Source organism: Mesoplodon densirostris, chromosome 4, assembly GCF_025265405.1.
Source record: "Mesoplodon densirostris isolate mMesDen1 chromosome 4, mMesDen1 primary haplotype, whole genome shotgun sequence".
Taxonomy (NCBI): Eukaryota; Metazoa; Chordata; class Mammalia; order Artiodactyla; family Ziphiidae; genus Mesoplodon; species Mesoplodon densirostris.
Window position 1 is genome coordinate 143,030,374 of NC_082664.1, and position 22,567 is coordinate 143,052,940.

General features: G+C 37.3%; 1 protein-coding gene across 1 annotated transcript in view; it reads left to right on the plus strand.

Annotated features, from left to right (window-relative positions):
- The window catches only part of AGBL1 (AGBL carboxypeptidase 1), a 707,098-nt gene extending 685,586 nt beyond the window's left edge, over positions 1-21,512 (plus strand). The window contains exon 21 of the mRNA XM_060096125.1: positions 21,302-21,512. Within this exon, the coding sequence (XP_059952108.1) occupies positions 21,302-21,512 (211 nt within the window). The remainder of the gene's footprint in view (positions 1-21,301) is intronic.
- Positions 21,513-22,567: the final 1,055 nt, after the last annotated feature.

Below are 22,567 nucleotides of genomic sequence, written 5' to 3' on the forward strand. Positions count from 1 at the left end.
TCTTTGCCCAGATCAAAGCTCATATGTTCCCTGTTTGAGGACACCTTCCTGACCCCTCTGACCAAATTACTTGTTTCATCCACTGAGCTCCCAGCCTGCACTGCTAGCCCCTCTGCTAGAATGTTCAGTGAAAAACACTGCAAATGATCTCTCAGTATGTCTGTCCCCCACTCCACTCCCCAGCTCTTCTGTATTCTCTTCTGTAACAATAGCCCTCAACACATGGAAGGTAGATAAAAGCTGGCTTTTCTCTCCTTCTTTTCCCAAATTAATGAATAAATAAATTAAGAAAAGAAAATTCTTGACAATCAGTAAATGGTTATTGAATGAATAAATGGATTAAATGAGTTAGTAACTCCAAGAATTTTAGTGAGTTTGGGATTTGTATGGCTAAGGCACAAGAAAAAAAAATCAGAAACAGAATACTTATATTTTGAGATCAGAAGTGACAAAGTATAAAGCAATACCGTGGAGTTAAATGAGGTAATTTATTTAAAGTATCTAGCAAAATGCTTCTCAGTAAGCTTTCAGATACAGTAGATGCATTTTGTTGTGCTTCTTATGGTTGTTATTGCTATGTTACTCAGTAATTAGTAAATGGAAAAAGTTACCTAATATAGCAGATGCTACCAGATGATGCTAAAGCATATATTTAACAATGCTATTTTCATTTTTATTAGACACTTTTGAAATAAATTATAGTAATCATAGTTTAACATATATAATAGTTTATATTATATATAAACTGTATATATAGTTTTATATAATATGTAAAATAACTTTACTATATATATATATATATATATATATATATACATACATACATACTACCCTTTGTTATAATTCTTATAATACAGTATCATGACTTTGTTAAGTGATACTTATTTACTTCTGCCTATGCTGAATTGCTGTGGCATGTTTTACATCATATCAAAAGTTACTATAATATATTGCATAATATGTTTTATCATGATGCTTATAACAAATTATCCCAGCCCCTCCTAGAAGGATATTTATTTTTTGACTCCATATAACAAACTGTCTCTGACCTGCTTCTGACAGGATATTTGCAGTCTTTTATGTCCTGTCACAGTTATGATCCTCAGAGTCTGTCTATTGAGTTCAGATTTGGATATTTTCTTAAAAAGGCCATAATTGTCACTTACAATTATAACTATTTTTTCATTAACTCAACTCAAGCTGTGCCTAGTTAACTGCTCAAATCAAAATACTTCCTTGAAGGTCAACAGTCATGTTTATAGTAAAATTGATTCTACTGTTAATACCCTGTTAATTACGTTCCCTTAGAACTGAGTGTGGGATAAATTAAAATTGGCTTGTTGGAGTTAGGGTAACCTCCATCTGAAGGTACTGACAGTTTGCTCTCCCACACTTTGTGAAAAGACTTGATTTCTCCGTAGTCTGTACAACATAGGAGTCTATTCTCCACACTTCACATCTCTTCAAATGTCATGTGTTGATTATTTATCTACTTCATGGCAAAAAGGATCACCTCTCTACAACATATAGTTTCTGACAAACATACCTACTTCATTCTTATTCCACTTATCCAGTGGTTTTTCCCAAAGATGCTTATGGTACTCAAATCATGGCCAGTGTGCCTGGCTATCATGTAACTTCAATGTCAGGAAAAATGTGTGTGATAAAAGTGATAATCCATAGATTAACTATGTTACTCGTAACCAGAAATAGAATAAGACATCCACAAAATGTCAGGTTTTGCCCCAAACTCAGTGGGAGGTGGACATAGATCTATGTTCTGAAACCAAGAGCCATCTGTTTTTTTTCCTACAACTGAGATCAGAATTCATTGCTCTGTAAACTCCTTGCAATCCCTGGGTGTTTCAGAAGGCAAGGAGATTTGATTTTGTTCTTACAACAAAAAGGCCTGTGTAAAGAATTCTTTTAGTCTGTGTAACAGTAGCAACACAAAATCCTTTTATCTGAAACCTGAGAACCTGATAGAAACATAGAATTTGGGAGACAGTTTCCAAGATAACAAGATACATCCCGATCTTGTTTTTTCATATAGGCTCTCCAAATTCTTACCCCCCATCCTGCAAATTTTGGACGTCTATCCATTTATGCCTTTTTCATCTTAGCTGTAAACCTCTTATTCTAGTACTTCTTAATTTCCTAGGACAGAGAACACAAATATCAGCCTATGGCAAGCAAACTAGAATCTCACAGAAGAACACTGATTAACTTGAAGTTTTAGCAAACATTCTTGTAAAGAAATGGCCCATTCTAGCACTGTCTCTTCTATAGTTTCAAATTTTAAAGTATGAATCCTCTTGAACACCTCGCCTCTTCAATTTCTGTGTGTGGCCAGTAGAAATCAGGAGAGATATAGGAATATCCTTAATCTGGAGGCAGAGTCCATTTTTCTTGTGTTAAAAAAGTGAGGTTTTATGCTATTTCTGAATTTAGTGTATGCTTTGAGCATTTTCTATGTATACAGCAAGTGCTAAAAACTATTAGAATTGATACAGCCACTATGGAGAACAGTATGGAGGTTCCTTAAAAAACTAAAAATAGAATTATCATATGGCCCAGCAGTCCCACTACTGGGCAATATACCCTGAGAAAACCGTAATTCAAAAAGACACATGGACCCCGATGTTCGTTTCAGCACTATTTACAATAGCCAGGTCATGGAAGCAACCTAAATGCCCATCAACAGACTAATGGATAAGGAAGATGTGGTCCATATATATAATGGAATATTACTCAGCCATAAAAAGGAACAAAATTGGGTCATTTGTAGAGACGTGTATGGATCTAGAGACTGTCATACAGAGTGAAGTAAGTCAGAAAGAGAAAAACAAATATCATATATTAGCTCATATATGTGGAACCTAGAACAATTGTACAGATGATCCGGTTTGCAGGGCAGAAATAGAGACAAAGATATAGAGAACAAACGTATGGACACCAAGCAGGGGAAAGTAGCAGGGGGTGGTGGTGGTGGGATGAATTGGGAAATTGGGATTGACATGTATGCACTGCTGTGTATAAAATGGATAACTAATAGGAGCCTGCTGCATAAAAAAATAAATAAAATTCCAAAAAAATTAAAAATAATTTTTTAAATGAAGAAAAAAGTTAAAAAAAATAAAAATAAATAAATTAAATTTTAAAAAGATACTGGTACTAAGTCAATTTAAATTAAACTGTTTATGTGAAGATCCTGCTCCATAAAATAATTTATTGAAATAAATAGAATTAGAAAGTTACATCTGTGGAAAGTATATATGTGTAGCTATATGTCTATCGATCTATCTATCTTGGTTTAAATATTTCCATCATTTGAACCATAAATCTCAGCCTTTTTTTGAACTATCTTTGACATATGATGTTGTGCACATTTAAGGCATACATGTTAATTTGACACATTTATATATTGTAATGTGATTGAAAAACCTCCTTTAGCACTTTCCTACCTAACCACTTAAAGTCACCTACCTGACCTCAAACTTCACCTTCACTGTACCTTTGGTTCAGTTATGATCTGCTCCTCCAATAGTCCTTTAAGCATCTCCCTCGAGCTGTATTCTGCTGTGTTCTACTATTAGGTTTTTAATTCCTATTATGTCCAGGCATTCTGTGTCTGGAGAGGGGGAGGTGTCTGTGGAAATTAGACTACAACGTGAATCACAGCTATACAAGTCGTTCGAACACAGTCCCTATGGAAATGAGTTCCTGACATTGTACTTTACAACTGCTATTTCCTTTCCTTTTAATTCCCTGTCATTGTTCCAGGCAACCACCACAGATTCTTCTAGCTACAGATCACATAATTTAGAGTAGGTACCTCCCAAGATACAGTGAGTTTTACGAAGCTCTTTATAATATCAAAGGACTTTCATAAATCTCCAGTTGAGTTAGCATGAATGGGGGGGAAAAAAGAAAGAAAACATTCCTCCCTTCAGGATAAAGGGATCTCAACAGAGAGACATAGATTCACAAGGATGTGTATAAACCCCAGCAAGCTTCCATTTTCCTTCCATTTACTCTAAACCCCCTGGGGAAGAATGGGAAGGAAATGTAATAAAGAAGAAGACTTTAGGGCTGCAAACTTTCACCACTCCCACTGCCTCTACATGCCAAAGATAGGGCACATCTTTGTGAGAACCTCCAGATTTGGGAAAGCTGAATGATTTTTCTCTGGGCCCAAGAAGGTACAGAATTTCAGTCCCTGGGACCAGCAGGGGGAAGGCAGCATCATGGACCATGACCCATTCTACTGCCAGTGGCCAGTCACTTTGGGGCTACCTCATCAAAAGGGACTGGGCTGTCCAGCGGAAACTAAACATTCAGGAGAGTGAAACTCTCTGTCCAAACAAAAACAAACAAACAAAACCAAAATACGCACTCACCCATCCATCTAAAATATAGAGCTAAAATTAAACATGTATTTACATTTTAAAGATAATATTAATGCTGAAATTCAAACTGTTGGTTCTTTGTAAGTTCCATCAGCTTATAGATGTCAACAATTTGGGGAGAGAGGTTGATAACCAAAGAAGTTCTAGATATAGAATGAATTTCCTGGGGATGGGAGAGAGTGCGGTGGTTCTAAATCCTAGTAAAAGGAGATTTGCTCAGTGACGTCCATGGGGATACCAATTGGCTTTGGTCATTTACCAGCTGTTTCCTTACCCTTTAATTCCTTAAATGTGCTCATGGCCTCAAACTAGCATTCACTGTCTGCACCTCCAGCACTATTATTTGCATGTCTTTTGTGAGCCATTATGGGTCAAAACCGTTCACCAGAACATAAAATCATGTTAGAAAGAGAAAACTGTAGAGGAGTTAAAAAATGAATACTTTTTGAAATAAGGAAAGCACAGGTTGTCATGTTACATTCATTGGCTGAGCAATAGATGGTTTTCATTCCTGGAGTGAGACTAATATATAAACATTTATAACACTAAGAGTTCTATAACAAATAAGTGCAGAGCAGTACTTAAGGAGCTATGTCTATAAATTGTGAGTCAGAAAATAAATGCATAGATTGATTATCTTTTAACTTTTTGAAGGATCAAAACTTTATGTCCATATTTTATTTATTTTTTTTTTAACATCTTTACTGGAGTATAATTGCTTTACAATGGTGTGTTAGTTTCTGCTTTATAACAAAGTGAATCAGTTATACATATGTTCCCATATCTCTTCCCTCTTGGGTCTCTCTCCCTCCCACCCTCCCTATCCCACTCCTGTAGGTGGTCACAAACCACCTAGCTGATCTCCCTGTGCTATGCGGCTGCTTCCCACTAGCTATCTATTTTACATTTGGTAGTGTATATATGTCCATGCCACTCTCTCACTTTGTCCCAGCTTACCCTTCCCCCTCCCCATATCCTCAAGTCCATGCTGTAGTAGGTCTGTGTCTTTATTCTCATCTTGCCCCTAGGTTCTTCATGACCTTTATTTTTTATTTTTCTTAGATTCCATATATATGTGTTAGCATACGGTATTTGTTTTTCTCTTTCTGACTTACTTCACTCTGTATGACAGGCTCTAGGTCCATCCACTTCACTAAAAATAACTCAATTTCATTTCTTTTTATGGATGAGTAATATTCCATTGTATATATGTGCCACATCTTCTTTATCCATTCATCTGCTGATGGACATTTAGGTTGCTTCCATGTCCTGGCTATTGTAAATAGTGCTTCAATGAACATTTTGGTACATGACTCTTTTTGAAGTATGGTTTTCTCAGAGTATATGCCCAGTAGTGGGATTGCTGGGTCATATGGTAGTTCTATTTTTAGTTTTTTAAGGAACATCCATATTGTTCTCCATAGTGGCTGTATCAATTTACATTCCCAAGCAACTGACAAAGGATTAATCTCCAAAATTTACAAGCAGCTCATGCAGCTCGATATCAAAAAAACAAACAACACAATCCACAAATGGGCAGAAGATCTAAATAGACATTTCTCCAAAGAAGATATACAGATTGCCAACAAACACATGAAAGAATGCTCAACATCATTAATCATTAGAGAAATGCAAATTAAAACTACAGTGGGATATCTTCTCACACCGGTCAGAATGGCCATCATCAAAAAATCTATGTCCATATTTTAAATTGTCTTAATTTGTTTTGCTGTTGCTGAGAAATCACTCCTGACCTTTCTCATAACACAGTTCTCTTTTTTGTTGCTTACTTTATATGTAGTAATCAAGTTTATTTCTTCATGGTTTTGAAGAATATAAGAAAGGAAAGTCCTTTTAATATACAACTGGAGTGGTGATACCACTTAGCATGGAAAGGTGGAACAAAAGTTAACAAAAAATCTAAGTGTTTTCAACAAACATGTGTTGATACTTCTCTCAGATGCTCTGATTTCTTTGCAGACAATGCGGAATTGTTCTTTTACATGTTTTTGAAAGATGATGAGTTTTACAGCAGTGAAGTTGAGTGAGACACAACCACAGTTTTTTTGGTGTCACTGTAAAGTGTTTTTGTTTTCATTGAAGTATAGTTGATTTACAATATAATGTTAGGTTCAGATATATAACACATATATATTCAGTCATATATATAGTTTTATGTGTGTGTGTATATATATATATATATATGTATATATATATACACACTTCAGATTCTCTTCCCGTATAGGTTATTACAAAATATTGTGTATAGTTCCCTGTGCTATGCAGTTAGTACATGTTGGTTATCTATTTTATATATGGTAGTGTGTATCTCTTTTTTTTTTTTTTTTTTTTTTTTTTTTGCGGTATGCGGGCCTCTCACCGTCGTGGCCTCCCCCGTTGCGGAGCACAGGCTCCGGACGCGCAGGCTCCGGACGCGCAGGCTCAGCGGCCATGGCCCACGGGCCCAGCCGCTCCGCGGCATATGGGATCCTCCCAGACCGGGGCACGAACCCGTATCCCCTGCATCGGCAGGCGGACTCTCAACCACTTGCGCCACCAGGGAGGCCCGGTAGTGTGTATCTCTTAATTCTAAAGTGCTTTTGTTTTTGTTTTTGATCCACTGAAACTTACCTTGTACTATGTGTTCCACTGTTGGAGGGACCGTATCAAATGGTAAAGTATTTTACCTGTACCCAATTATGCCGTAGCCAAAGAGTAATGACCCATAGATATTTAATAGAATGGAATTTCAGTGAGAAAACATGTTGAGAATGGTGGGAAGCAGACATTGTATCTTTCTGGCTTTGGAAAGGGTATCTTTTGGACACTGTAATAGTGGTAGCCTGGGCAAGACCATCATCATTCATTTCTAAAGTGACAAACTTACTTGCCCTAAAACACCCTGTCTGGTCATTTGGCATCGAGTAGGTCATCATGATCCTTATTTGGATCCTTATTTGGATTAGTTATGAAGTAGTTATTAGTTAACTTCTTTAGGTCCCTTAGCCACAGAGTATAGCCAGCCTTGTAACCCAGACCCCAATTCTATAACCACCCAGTGCATTTCTAGAGGGAAGGACTCAGCAAGTGACTATGATTTGGCTCAGTGGTATTCATCAGCTATACTAGATAAATAATTCACAGCACATGTCTGAAACATTAATGGAACACTCAAAGATCTTCTCTCATACAATTGCCATTTTTTTAGTCATTGACTGTTCTCCACAATGAACCAGCATCTTACACTTACATACCTTTTCCTTCAAGCCACTTACGTCAACTCATTTATCATACACGTTATCAGAACTTAAGGGTAAAGCTCTTGATGACAAGTTGGTTGGACAAGTTTCACTAAACTCTCCTCTCTCTCTCCTTCTTTCATTCTCTTTCCCCTCCCCATCTCTTTTGTTCTCATTCTTTTCTCATTAACTCCCCCCTCCCACTCTCACCCTCTTTTATTCTATATTTCTATTTTCATGAAGAATATGGACCACATCCTTACACCGTCATGGATTAACTTGTTCAATCACAAGTGGGATGATGGCCAAGAGGTCACATGAAAAGATGCTCAACATCACTAATTAGAGAAATGCAAATCAAAACTACAATGAGGTATCACCTCACACCAGTTAGAAGGACCATCATCAAAAAAATCTACAGACAATAAATGCTGGAGAGGGTGTGGAGAAAAGGGAACCCTCCTACACTGTTGGTGGGAATGTAAATTGGTACAGCCACTATGGAGAACAGTATGGAGACTCCTTGAAAGACTAGAAATAGAGCTACCATATGATATAGCAATGCCACTCCTGGGCATATATCCAGAGAAAACCATAATTCAAAAGGATACATGCACCCCAATGTTCATTGAAGCACTATTTACAATAGCCAGGACATGGAAGCAACCTAAATGTCCATCAACAGAGGAATGGATAAAGAAGATGTGGTACATATATACCATGGAATATTACTCAACCACAAAAAAGAATGAAATAATGCCATTTGCAGCAACATGGATGGACCTAGAGATTGTCATACTGAGTGAAGTAAGTCAGATGGAGAAAGACAAATATCATGATATAGCTTATATGTAGAGTCTAAAAAATGGTACAAATGAACCTATTTACAAAACAGAAATTGATTCACAGATGTAGAAAACAAACTTATGGTTACCAAGGGGGAAAAGGGAGGATACATTGGGAGATTGGGATTGACATATACACAGTACTATATATAAAAGATAACTAATAAGAACCTACTGTATAGCACAGGGAACTCTATTTGGTGCTCTATAATGACCTATATGGGAATGGAGTCTAGAAGAGAGTAGATATATGTATATGTATGGCTGATTCACTTTGCTGTACAGTGGAAACTAACACAACATTGTCAATCAACTATACTTCAATTAAAAATTAATTTAAAAATCATTAAATAAAAAGAAGTGGGACATTTGTTTCCATAGTTTTTTGAGTGAAAATGGCATTGGACTTTTTCTAGACCTCTAAACCACATGATACAGTTTATGACTTTGATTTTGGCTGAATTACAATTTCACTCCAGTTCTTCCTCAGATAAAGTAGGTTTTATACATCAATATTTGTTGAATGAATTGAGTCATTCAACTCATTTGGGATACAGAAGCCCTTGGTCTTGTCTAATTATCATACATCTTCTATGCCATGCATAACTTTAAAATACTGAGAAAATTAACTACCCAAGGTCTCTCTTTTCCCAACTGTAAAACAGGAATGATAATATCACCCTATAGATTTACTTGTTTTTTTATGTTTTAAATGAAATGAGAGCAAATGCAAAACACCTGACACACAGTAGGTGATTAACAATGTTATTGATTTTTTTTTTCCTTTACCAATAGTGCCTAGTGCTGTTTTCTGTACACTTGAAATGCTCCATTACTGGAGTTAACTCAAAACAAGACAAAAAAAAAAAAAAACAGGGAAATAATAAATTATGCCCTTCCTCTTACAAGTGTTGAATCAGTGACAGACTTTGTGATGATGTGAAGAACTTTGCAAATAGGAAGCACTAGGGAACCATGCTAATTGTTTTGGGTGATGATGGTGAGATATTCATAGCGGAAATAATTTGTATGTCTTTAGATATTTATGAGTTGTCTAATAGGCTGCTGGTACCTCCTCAATGGGACACAGCATTCACACAGCTTTGCTCCCAAAGGTCAAAGAGGAACAGCATGGTGTGAACAACGCGTCCAAATACTCCTCTGGGAATTCAGACTTACTCCTTCTCTTCTATAAAAGCCAAGATGCAGCAGGGCTGCATTGTATTGCGAAGAGGCATTTGGTGGGGCTCAGCTTTTTCAGGAGGGAGATAGGTGATAAGTAGGCTGCAGAGAACATGTTGGATGAGTCTGAGTGTCTAGAATTTAAAGAGCGTTCTATTGCTTCTCAGTGGGCGGCTGCCTCTTGAGGTCTGGCATTCACCCAAGTCCTGAGCATTACCTCAGCACTTAAAGAGAAAACAAGTGAAAAGAAAATCCACGAAGTTGCGTTCTAAGCAGCATCAACATCAAGGAATGCCACGGGCTAAGTTATGTTCACCCTGTTAGCATGCAGAATTATTTTGCACTACAGAAAGCTGCCTTTCCCAACCAAGAAAACAAACAAACACACACAAAAAAGAACTAAATAAGATCGTCATATCTCAATAAATATGCAAATGAAAAATCAAAACAAAGAAATTCTATTTATCACATCATAAAGTTGCAAATTGCTGTACAGGCTGGCTTGGAAGAATTGCAAAGGATAGAATCTTCTTAATGGCTTTGCCCAGAAACTCTGTTCAAAAGCTGCATTTATGGGTTTGTATTTGAGGATGAAAGATGATGAACTTGCCAAAATAAAAATACTTTCGTGCCTTATCTCCAACACTATGGAAAGGAAAGAGGAATACAAATTCAGTTGAGTAACTATGTGTCAGGTCTTGTGCTAGGAAATTTGCTTCTTTTATATCATTTCAAGAAGAAAGCTAGTAAGATACTCATTTTATAGATGAAGACAGTGAAGCTCAGAGAAGGTAAATTCCTGTTTGTCACTTGATCTTTGAAACCAGTATTCTTACCTCCACTCACATGTATGACTCTATGTTTTCTTTTGACTTTTTAATGTGTTTTTATAGGATATCAAAGCATTCAGAGGGAAATGAAATCAATTTTCAGATATTTTCTCCATATATTTTCCACAACTGGGTATTAAGGACCACCCCATCAATGGAAGCAGAGTTTGATTTCTGCATAATGTTATTTCCTTTTATTTATATTTGATTTAATTTGCATATGGTGATGTCTTCTTCTTGAATTTATCATCTTTGAAAAATAGAGAAAGACCAAAAGGGAGAATTATGGATACCATAATATTGCTGACAATACTGTTTCTCTGCCTTACCATATATATTTATTTTGTCCTGTGAGAGCTGAATCTATAAGCTGCAGAGAGAGCATCTCCTTATGACATTGGCAGCTTTGTTTTAGAAACTTGAACCTGCCCTCTGCCACATAGAATGCTGCCCTTAGAAGAAGGCTCTCCCTGGACACCAGGGCTATATTGGCTATTCTGGTCTGCTGGGCTAACATTAGGGTGAGGTTTTTTATGAGTATGTGGAGTTGCCTGGAATGAGCAAGCAGCTAATGAGATGGGGCCAGCCGGGTACCTATTAGGTATTCCTCACTGCCCTGGTCATGAGGGCAGTGCAACCAGCAGTCTTGCAACTAGCAGAAGGTCAACACACATGGAATTGCTTATTAACACTGACAGTAATATTAGACAACAATATAAATAAAATGTCAAAGAGAATGGTCAAGCTAAGTGCTTGAACAAGTAAAAGAAGGAGGGCAGTTTGCTACTGTTCTCAGCAGAAGATTTCAAAGTAGAAGTGAGATGCAAGCTTTGCCTTCAAGATGGGATAGATTGGCAAGAGTGTCAAGGGCAATTTTATTGTATTTTTTTAGACTTGAGCAATTTTGTTCAAAGGACATAAGATGATGGTCTGAATGGTAGCAGGATATATATAGCAACCCTGTCCCCTGACCAGGGACACCTGCCACCAGCAGTTTATCTTCTGTATCCATTCCCTTTTCTTCCTTCCTTCCTTCCTCCCTCTTCTTTGTTTTCTTTTTCTTTTTTTTTTTTTTTTGAACTTTTACCCTTTATTAGTAACTTTATATTATAAAATTGTAGGGTATAGTTTTTTATTTTTTAATATTTTAATTGGCGTACAGTTGCTTTACAATGTTGTGTTGGTTTCTCCTGTACAGCAAAGTGAATCAGCTATATGTATACATATATCCCCTCCTTTTTGGATTTCCTTCCTATTTAGGTCATCACAGAGCACTGAGTAGAGTTCCCTGTGCTATATAGTAGGTTCTCATTAGTTATCTATGTTATACCTAGTAGTGTATGTTTGTCGATCCCAGTCTCTTCCTCTTTCTTTTTTTCTTTGTTTTCTTTCTTTCTCTACCTCTTTTCCTTCCTTTGTCCTCCCAGCCTTTCTTTTATCATCTTAGATTTAAAACATTTTAGTATTGGGCTTCCCTGGTGGCACAGTGGTTGAGAGTCCGCCTGCTGATGCAGGGGACATGGGTTCGTGCCCCGGTCTGGGAAGATCCCACATGCCGCGGAGTGGCTGGGCCCGTGAGCCATGGCCGCTGAGCCTGTGCTCCACAACGGGAGAGGCCACAACAGTGAGAGGCCTGTGTACCGCAAAAAAAAAAAAAAAAAATTAGTATTATTTTCCCACTAAAATCATTATTTTATGGCATATACATTTATTTATATATTATATATGATATATGATATTTATGATATGTGTGTGTGTGTGTGTGTGTGTGTGTATTTTTTTTGGCCGCGCCTCACCACACGTGGGATCTTAGTTCCCCAATCAGGGAATGAACCCGTGCCCCTGCAGTGGAAGCTTGGAGTGCTAACCACTGGACTGCCAGGGAATTCCCGTATGTGTATGTACTTTTAAAGAACCTATGGAGGATTGCTTAGGGCACTGCTGGAGGAAAGTGGCAAAATCAATTCTGCCTACATTCTCTTGGTCAGAGAATATTTTAAATCACTCTATTCTCACTGTCTATATATGAGTCCTCTCAGTCTATAGGAATATATTTTCCAAATTGTTCAACATACTTAGTATTTTTTAACAAAACCATTTCTTGTGATCTTGTTACTTTTTATGAGTTCAGTTTCTTTCTTACTGAAGTATATATTTTAGTAGTCCTTTCAGTGATGGTCCATGTGTGGGAAAACATATTTATTTCACTCTCATTCAAGAAAAATAAAGTTTTTTGTTTTTATTTTAGTATGTAATTCTAGTTCGGGATTTATTTTCCCTTAGCATCTTTAAGACATTCATTTTTTATTTCTGACTAGCTTTAACATTATTATTACTTTTTAAGCATTCTAAAATTAAACTTTCAATTTGGAATAACTTTATATTCACAGAAATGTTGCAGAGATAGCACAGAAAGTTCCCTTCACCTAGTTTCCCCTATTTTTTTGTTTAATGGGAAATCTGTTGATCTAAATGTCATTCATTTAAGGGTAATTTGTCTTTTCTCTCTCAATTTCTCTAAGATTTCTCTTTTTATATTGGTGTTCACTCTGATGTATCTAATTATGGACTTGTTTTTTTTTTTAATTTTCCTGCTTGCCAGAGTATTTCTTCAGTTTGAGGACTATCACCTTTCAACTATTATCTTCTTGAATATTGCCTCTCTACTTCTAGACATATTTCTTATTGTTTATTAATTCTCTATTGAACTGTGTCTTTTGTGCCATTTAACTGTTCCATTGAGCTGTTTATTGTATTTTTTTTTTACTTTTAGAGAGAAACTGTTTAATTTTCAAATTCATCTTTTCTTTATCAAAAGTACCTTATCTTTTATTATGCATCCAGAACTTATTCTAATTTCTTAATCATTGTAAACATACTTATTCTACAGTCTTTTCCAGATTGTCATAGGGTTTCAAGTTTGTGGGTGTCTGTTTCTGCTGCTTTATTTCATATGTATAAGAGGAAGTCTCCTTCTATTACTATCTTATCTGAGAGGTTTTATCTTTAATGGGTGTTAATTTTGTCAAATATATTTTTTGCATAAATGTCTATGGTCATATGATTTTTCTTCATTAGCTTGTAAATATAGTGGATTACACTGATTATTTTTTAAATATTGAACCAATCTTACTTTCCTGGTGTTAACTCCACTTGGTCAGGGTGTATAGTTCTTTTTATAGAATAGTGAATTCAATTTGCTAATAGTTTGTTACGAATGTTACATTTATATTCATGAGAGATATTGGTCTGTAGTTATTCTCCTTTTACTGTCTTTGTCTGGCCTTAATATTAGAATAATACTTGACTCATAATGTGAATGGAAAGTCTTCCCTCCTCTTTTATTTTCTGAAGGAGAGTGAATAGAATTGGTGTTAATTCTTCTTGAATTGAATTCTCCAGTGAAAATATCTGGGTCTGGAAAACTCTTTTTCAAGATGTGTTAAACTATGAATTCAATTTCTTTACTAGCTATAGGGCTATTCAAATTATCTATAGTTGAGGTAGTTTTTGCTTTTGGAGGAATTGATCCATATCATATAAATTGTCAAATTTATGTGTGTAGAGTTTTTTCGTGTGTGTGGCATCACCTTATCATTTTGATACTTGCAGAGTCTATAATCTATAGTTCCTCTTTTATTCCTGATATTGGTAATCAGTGCCTTTCTTCTTTTTTTCTTTTTCAGTATAGTTAGGGGTTGGTCTTGGTATAGATCTTTTCAAACAGTCAGCTCTTGGTTTCATTGATTTTCTCTGTTGTTTTTCTGTTTCAATTACATTGGTTTCTGCCCTTTATTGTTTCCTTTCTTTTACTTGCTCTGGGATTATTTTGCTCTTATTTTTCTACTTTCTGGAGGTGTAGTTTAGATTTATGATTTCAGATTTTTCTAAGGTAAGCATTTTATTGCTATAACTTTTCCTCTCACCATGGATTTATCTGTGTGCCACAAATTTTGATATGTTATATTTCATTTTCATTAAGTTCAATGTATGTTTTTCTTTCCCTTAAAACATCTTCTTTGACCTCCTAAATTATTTAGAAGTGTTCTTATCTATTTTCCAAATGTTTGGAAATGTTCTTTTCATCTTTATGTTTTGGATCTCCAGCTTGATTCCTTTGGTCAGAGAACACAGTCTGCACTGTTTCAATTATTTTAAATTTGTTGAAGCTTGTTTATGGCTCAGGATATGGTCTGTCTTGATATATATTTTACCAGCATTGGAAAATAATATGTATTCTGCTGTTAATAGATGGGGAGTATTCTATAAATGTCAATTCTGTGTTGTTGGTTGATGGTGTTGTTGAACTCTTCAGTGTCTTGGCTGCTTTTCTGTCTAGTTGTTTAATCAACTGTTGAGAAAGGAGTGTTGAAACCTTGAATTATAATTATAGTTTTGTCTAATTCTCCTTTCAGATCTATCAGTTTTTCTTCACATAATTTGCAGTTCTGTTGTTTGATACATACGTGTACAAGAGTGCTATGATTTTTTGATGTATTAACATTTTTATCATTGCATCCCTCTATGTCCCTGGTTATTACCTTTCCTTCAATTACTACTTTATCTGATATTGTTAATATAGACACTCCTGCTTTCTTTCAATTAATATATGCATGGTATATCTTTTCCATCTTTTGAGTTTATATCTACCATATTCATTATATTTTAAGTGAGTTATTATGAACAGCCTACAGTTGGGTTACATTTTTTTAATCCACTCTGACCATCTTTCTTTTAATTAGTATATACGACAATTATATAACATTTAATGTTATTGATAAGTTAGGGCTAACTCTTCCATTTTATTGTTTGTTCTTGCTCCCTTTTTAAATCTCTGTTTTGTTTTTCATGTCTCCTTGTTAGTGGATTTGTTTTAGAATTCTATTTTTATTTCTTTATAAGATCTTGAGTGTATCTCTGTGTATATATTTTTTCATGTTGTAGGTATTACATTTTATATACATAACTTATTATAATCTACTGGTGTCACATTTTTACCAGTTCAAGTGAAGTATAGAAAACTTACCTCCCTGTACATCCGTTTACCTTCTCATTTATTATAAAATTAACTTAAATATTTACATGAAGCATAACACACAATTGTATAATTTTTGATTCAACTCTCAAACATAATTTTAATAATTCAAGAGGAAAAGAAAAATCAATTGTCTATATCTATATTTTTACTCTTTTGTTGTTCTTTCTCCCTTTCTTATATTTCAGCATTCCTTATTTCATTAGGTCATTTGTTTTTAGAGGATTTCCTTTAGCCATCCTTTTAAGGTAGGTCTGGTGGCAACAAATTCTGAAAATTTTGCTTCCTATAAGAATGTCTTTATTTTCCCTTCATTCTTGAAGGCTATTTTTTCTGGATTTAGAGTATTAGGTTGGTAGTTCTTTTTTTTTCAAACTTGAAGAATGGTGTTCTGTTTTATTATGGCCCCTATTGTTTTTGATGAGATCTCTGCTGCCAGTAGAATTATTTTTCCACTATAGTGCTGTTACCCTAAAGTTTCTCTCACACCAGTTTCAAGATTTTTAATTTGTCTTTAGTTTTCAGAAAGCTTGTTATTATCTGTCTGGTTAGGTTTCCTTGGGTTTAGCTATTTGAGATTTGCTCAGCTTATTGTATTTGTAGATTAATGTCTTTTGCAACGTTTAAGGCATTTTCAGCCATTACTTCTTTGAATACTTTTTCAGGTTCTCTTCTTTTCGGACTCTGCTGAAATGAATATTAGATCTTTTGTTATAATCCCACAGGGTCTTGATGTTCTGTTCATTGTTTTAATCTATTTTCACTCTGTTATTCAGACTGAATAATTTCTATTGTTCTGTTTTCAAGTTCACTGATTCTTTCCCATGTTCCTTCCATTCTGCTGTTGAGCCCATCTGTTGAATTTTTTATTTAGATTTTTTTGTGTATTTATTAGTTCTAAACTTTCCATTTGGCTCTTCTTTATATGTTGTTTCCTTGTTGAGACTTTTCTGTTTCTTCATCAAGTTTTATAAGTTTTTAAGTTTTATTCCATTATTGTATTTCTCACTTCTACAGTTTCCTTTGATTCTTCTTTATACTCCTTATTTTTTTGCTGAGATTTTCCATTTCTTTATTGAGACATTCAATTATTTTTGTCATGTGTGTCCATAATTACTTAGTGGAACACTTACATGGTGTCTGCTTTCAAATCCTTGTCAGATAATTCTAACATCTGTGTCATTTTGCTGTTGGCATCTATCAATTTTCTTGGTTCTTGGTAAAATGAGTGATTATCTATTGAAATCTGAACATTTGGGATAATATACTATGAGATATGGGTCTTATTAAAATCTTCTGTTTGAACTGGGCTCCTATGACACCACTCAGAGAGAAGAAGGAATCTTGTTACTGCCACATGTGGGTGAAAGTCTAGCCTCCCTCTTGGGTTCCATTGACACCCATGGTGCTGAGGGCTCCTTGTAACTTCTGGGCATTGGTAAGTGTTTTAGCTTCCTGCTAGGCCTTCACTAGTACTGCTCTGGGTGGAAGCAGCATGGGTACCTCGTTACTGGTCTTCACAAAAACTGGTAAGGAGTCGTCTTGTTACCAAGAGTTGTGTTTGGAAGTCCAGGCTCCCTACATGGTCCCCACTGGTATCAATGGGTAGGAGACCTCATTATTGTACATTGGAGATGAAAGTTCAGGCTTTATTCTGCCTTCCCTGATGCTTCCTTAGCATGAGAGAAAGAAGGGGATTTCGGACATCACAATTAGGTCTTATGAGAGTAAAAATCTGTTGGCAAAATGAGGGTAGGACTACTGTTTTTTCTGTGGGGTTTGGTTGGAATAGAGCTATTATAATTTAAAACTTGTCTTTTTTTGTGAGATTGCTCCTTGTCTCATCATTTGGATAAAGAGAACAAACTCTTGTTAGGGACTTTTTGTCTGCACTTATTAGCATTTCCAGGCTGTCAGCTTCTCCAGCTCCAAGACTAGAGAATATGAGGCCAAAAGAAAACCCAGGGAACATACCACCATATTGGCCATTAGGTCCCGATCTGGTCTGGCTTCTTCTCTCCATATTTTATCCACATTTTCTTATGTTTCTTTAATATATAATATCCAGGGAGAACTATGAAGAGGAAAAGGGAGAAATAGTTCCACATCTCTCCAAAAGTGGGTGTCCCTGAATATGCATTTTGATTCTCTAACTCAACAGAACTCCTACACATTTGGGCAAATAAGTGAGAGGTATAATTAAACTATTGTAAGCCTTCTTAATTGATAAAAAAATATATGTAAGTGTACATAACATAAATATGTAACATATTAAGATGTATAATATATAATTTTATAATATATTATGCATTGTATATTATGTATTAATTTTATATTATATTTATATTATACTTTACATTTATTTATAAATATGAATAACAAAGGAAATGTTATTTGTTTAAAATTATTAAAATGTACTGACATGATAATTATGATTTAATTCATATATAAAACTTTTGAATGGGAGACCAACGTGGCGGGATAGGAAGATTCTGAACCCACCTCCTCTCATGGACACACCAAATCTATAGCTATATATGGATCATTTCTCTCTGAAAAAGATTTGAAAACTAGATGACCAGCTTCACCACAACAAAAGGTTAAAGGACCACATCGAGAAGGGCAGGGAAGTTTGAGACAGTCTTGGCAAGAACTCTCCCTGACCACCAGCGTGGCAACACACGATAAGGAGGGAATCTCATCAGTCCAGTGTTTCTACAGGAGTGAGGGGTTGGTGCTCCACATCATGTACCCATCACCTGGGATCTACACCAGAGACACAAGCCCTTAAAATGTCTGGCTTAGAAAACCAACAGGGCTTATGTCTAAGGGACCCATAGTGCTATAGGAATCTGAACCTTCCCTTTTAAAGGGCTCACATATGGTCTTATCCACCCTGAGACCCAGAGAAAAAATAGCAGCTTGAAATGTGCCTAGAATATATGAGAAAGAGACCCATTTTCTAATCTAAAAGCATGTGCTGGAGGAGCAGGGGTCAGTTGAAACTCACCCCAGAGATGGAGGTGCTGGCAGAGGCCATTACTGCCCTCTCCACATACCCTGCTAGCACAGGCAGTTAAGCTTAGAAGCATCACCCTCCTGCTGCCTTGCTAAGATGGACAGGGGCAAGTGGTCATGGCACTATCCCCACCCGGCTGAAGCCAGAGAGCACAGGCAGTTGCAACACTCTCCTGCTCCCTGGCTGGGGCTGGCACGTGAGAGTGGTCCAGGCATTCTCCCACTCCCAGCCTAACTTCAGCACATGCACACGAGCAACACACTCTACTGCTGCATTGCTGAAACCCACGGGCGTGCACAGTCAAGACATTTTTCTGCCGCCTTTTGGAAGCCAGAGAGGGTGCCCTGCTTCCTACACCCTACAGCTGCCTTGCTAAAGCCAGTGGGTGTATGTGATTTATGCAGGGAACAGTTTATTGATTGATTGATTGATTGATTTCTACTATATTCTCTGCACATTCTAGATGTTCTATACAATAATATAAATATGAATCAGACAGATGCATGGGCCTCATTCACAATATAAGACTAACACTATTAAGGATCAAAGCAAATTAAATGAATATATGAAGATTTATATTTAGGGAAGAAATTTCAATAAGATAGAGTTATCAAAATAGTCATTTGGTGGAAGTTAAGACGAGCTTTTAAAATTGATCTATCTTATTTGGTTGGATGTTGAGGAGTTGGAAGATGATTTTAGATATAGGAAATTTCTTGTATGAATAAAGACTTGGAGACACATTTAGCCTGGTACGTTTGAATGGTCACAGCAAGAACAGCCTGACAACTTGACTGTAGTAGGAAAGTTCCAAGTCTGTGAGTGACTGGAGCAGACTCTACAGTGAAGGGAAGGAAGGGCCTTATTAGGGGAAGACTGACCCTGTTGTTTACTCCTGGACTCCTGCCAACTGGACCCTTTAAGAATGTCCCATCCACCGATACTCACATTGCATTAATAAGCAAGGGCGAGTTCTTGCAAGCTACTGAATTTGAAATGGAATAGTAAAAATTATGTTTTAGAGAAACTGTTAGCATTGCCAATTTGGATGGTTTTGCAATAGAGATTGCAGCAACCCAGGTGTGAAGCAGCCTATCTCAGTTCGTGCTCACTTTTACCACGTTTCACCATCTTTTTCAGTATCCACCATAAAGTGGAATTAACATTTGTTGATTGCTTTTATTTTGCAGTCAATTCTGCTAGATTACATCCATGTGTTTTCTCATTTGGTATTCACAACCTCACAACAACTCTTGAGATATTATTATTGTCATTATGTGAGGTGAAGGGGATATTCCAAGGTCCCCTGGTCAGGATTAAAACCCAGGCTCTTGACATTGTACAGCATGGTCACCTCAGTACCTACCATGGTGACAGCAGAGTCAAAGGCACTTGGTGTTCTTGCTGATTTGAGCTTGTGTTATGACTGGGCAGCTCTTACCTTCCTTTATTCAACTGCTTTATCACCCACCATTCAGCCTGTAAAATACAACAATTTAATGCTGTGGTGCTGTGGAATCAAGATTCATATTTCTTCTCTTTCCTTTCCATTCATGGTATGTCCCACCAGACCTGCAGCTTAGGGTACTGAGAGCCTGAAGAGCATGGAGCAGCTCGTGACAGTTAGTGGACAATTAAGAAACTGGCCTCTGATTCATGTCCCAAGCTAAAACGTAACCACGCTGCTGATTACCCATTTTCATTGTTTATGGCGAGGCAGGTGGATGAACAGCTCTGCCTGATTTATGAAGTGCTTGCCTTCTATAAATCACAGAGTAGAAACCCAGCACGCTGCTAATCCTAATTGGTTAAGTCCTAAGTAGGGAGTGATTAGGAAGTCTTCAGGAAAGAAGGCACCTCATGCAAATGAGAAAGATACACAGTTCCTTGGGTTCCTTGGGAAGAAATTTCCCCTGCTCACAATATATGGTCCAGGTTTGATGTTCATTCCTATTGCCCCCTTTTGTCTCTCATTGGTCAACCCCCTGTGATCTTCCACTTGTGAATAAACTGGAGGGAGGTAGGGGAGATGATGAGGGAGTACAAACATGGTAGAAGAGTACTATTTTCCCGCTTACTCTCTCCGTTCATGTGCACCTGGATTAATTTTTTAATTTTTTTTAATTAATAAAGCATTCACCATGGTGAAGGGGAGCTATGTAATATGACTTATTGTGCTGTTAGAGTGGGAAACATTAGGGATTTTGAATCTTACCTACCTGAATTCCGTCCCCACTCTTCCCTGGGCATAACTGACCTGACATTCTCAGATAGTCAATGACAGCCATCTCTGATTTTTCACTTTGAGCTTAAAGGACCTTGACAGTGTTAAATATATGAGGCTGTCCCTATCCTGTGATTGGAAATCTTCCAGTGGACTTAGAAATGCAGACTCTGCTGGCCGAGGAAGAAGGGAGCCCACAGATTTTACAGATTTTCTTCCCCCATCTCAAGGTAGTGAGAACACAGGGTGCTATGTCTGCAACACATTGAAAGGAACAGGGGCTCTTGAGATTAAAACTCAGTGAAGATAACCTCTACCCTCCTTTTCCAACCAATTGTAAATGTTCCTCTCTTTGGGTAACTTCTTTTCTTTTCTTTGGGTAACTTCTTTTCTTATCTCCCTCTCCTTTCTCTTCACCTCCTTGTTTCTACTTCCCTTCTCCCCCTTTTCCCCCCTTTTTCCTTCCCTCCTTCCCTCTCTTTCCTTTCTTCTCCATGTTTTCTGGGAACTCGTGGCAGATGCAGCAGCAGCAGCAGCATCACTTCCGAACTGGATGATGAGCCTCCCTGCCTGGAGGAGATTGACTATGGTACCGACAGCAGCTCAGACCAGGAAGGGAGCTTCTCGGAGCTGGACCGGCAGATCCAGGAATGTGCTTTCCACAAGGATGAAGGAGAGGAAGAAGAGGAGGGACCAGGGCAGGGAAGAAAAGCCATCCCAGAACCCTGAGGTTCATAGCAAGTTCTGTGCCTCTAACCATCGGACTAGCTGCCATGTTGTTGCTTTACCATCACACACACACAATGTTGGCACAGAAAGCCAGTCCATGCGAGGTCAGCATCCCTACATCCAGATTTTCTTCTAGTTTCACTATGCATAGAGAGTGGCTACTTCTTTTTTTTTTTTAATTAATTAATTAGTTTTATTTTTGGCTGTGTTGGGTCTTCACTGCGGCGTGCGGGCTCTCTTAAGTTGCAGTGAGCGGGGGCTACTCTTTGTTGCAGTGCGCGGGCTTCTCACTGCGGTGGCTTCTCTTGTTGCGGAGCACAGGCTTTAGGCACGTGGGCTCAGTAGTTGTGGCTCGCAGGCTCAAGAGCGCAGGTTCAGTCAGTAGTTGTGGCACATGGGCTTAGTTGCTCCTTGGCATGTGGGATCTTCCCAGACCAGGGCTTGAACCCGTGTCTCCTGCATTGGCAGGAGGATTCTTAACCACTGTGCTACCAGGGAAGTCCCCAGAGTGGCTACTTCTTCATTACAGCATTTTATATATATAGATAGGTGGCTGCATGCATGCTGTCATTATGATAGAATGGGAGATACTCAAGATGACTATGGATCCTCTGAAGACTCTTCTGAGCTCTTCTCCATTCCTGTGCTTGAAACTGGAGTGGACTGGAAGTAGTAGGAGTTGGACTTTCTTCGTGTCTTCTCAGCCAGAATTCTAAGTGGTTGTTTAAGTCGTTCTCTGTATGAGAGTTATCACTTCCTGTTGTCTCCCTGTTATAGCATCTGAGCCTCTCAGCCCAAACCATGAGCCCCACTGAGACTCTGAGGGTCCTGGCAGGGTCTTCCCTTGCTGGGTGATTGAACATAAAAGGCTGTACAACCAAGTAGTCATCCTCGGTCTGTTGGAACAGTATACATTTTGCAGATAGAGAATCTGCAGAAGATCCCCTTCTAAGGGAAGGGGGACAGTGGTGAATAAGACATGGCCACTGGCCTTTACAAATTTGAAAATCTATGAAATTCATAATCTTGGGAGGCAACAATTCATTCATTTCAGA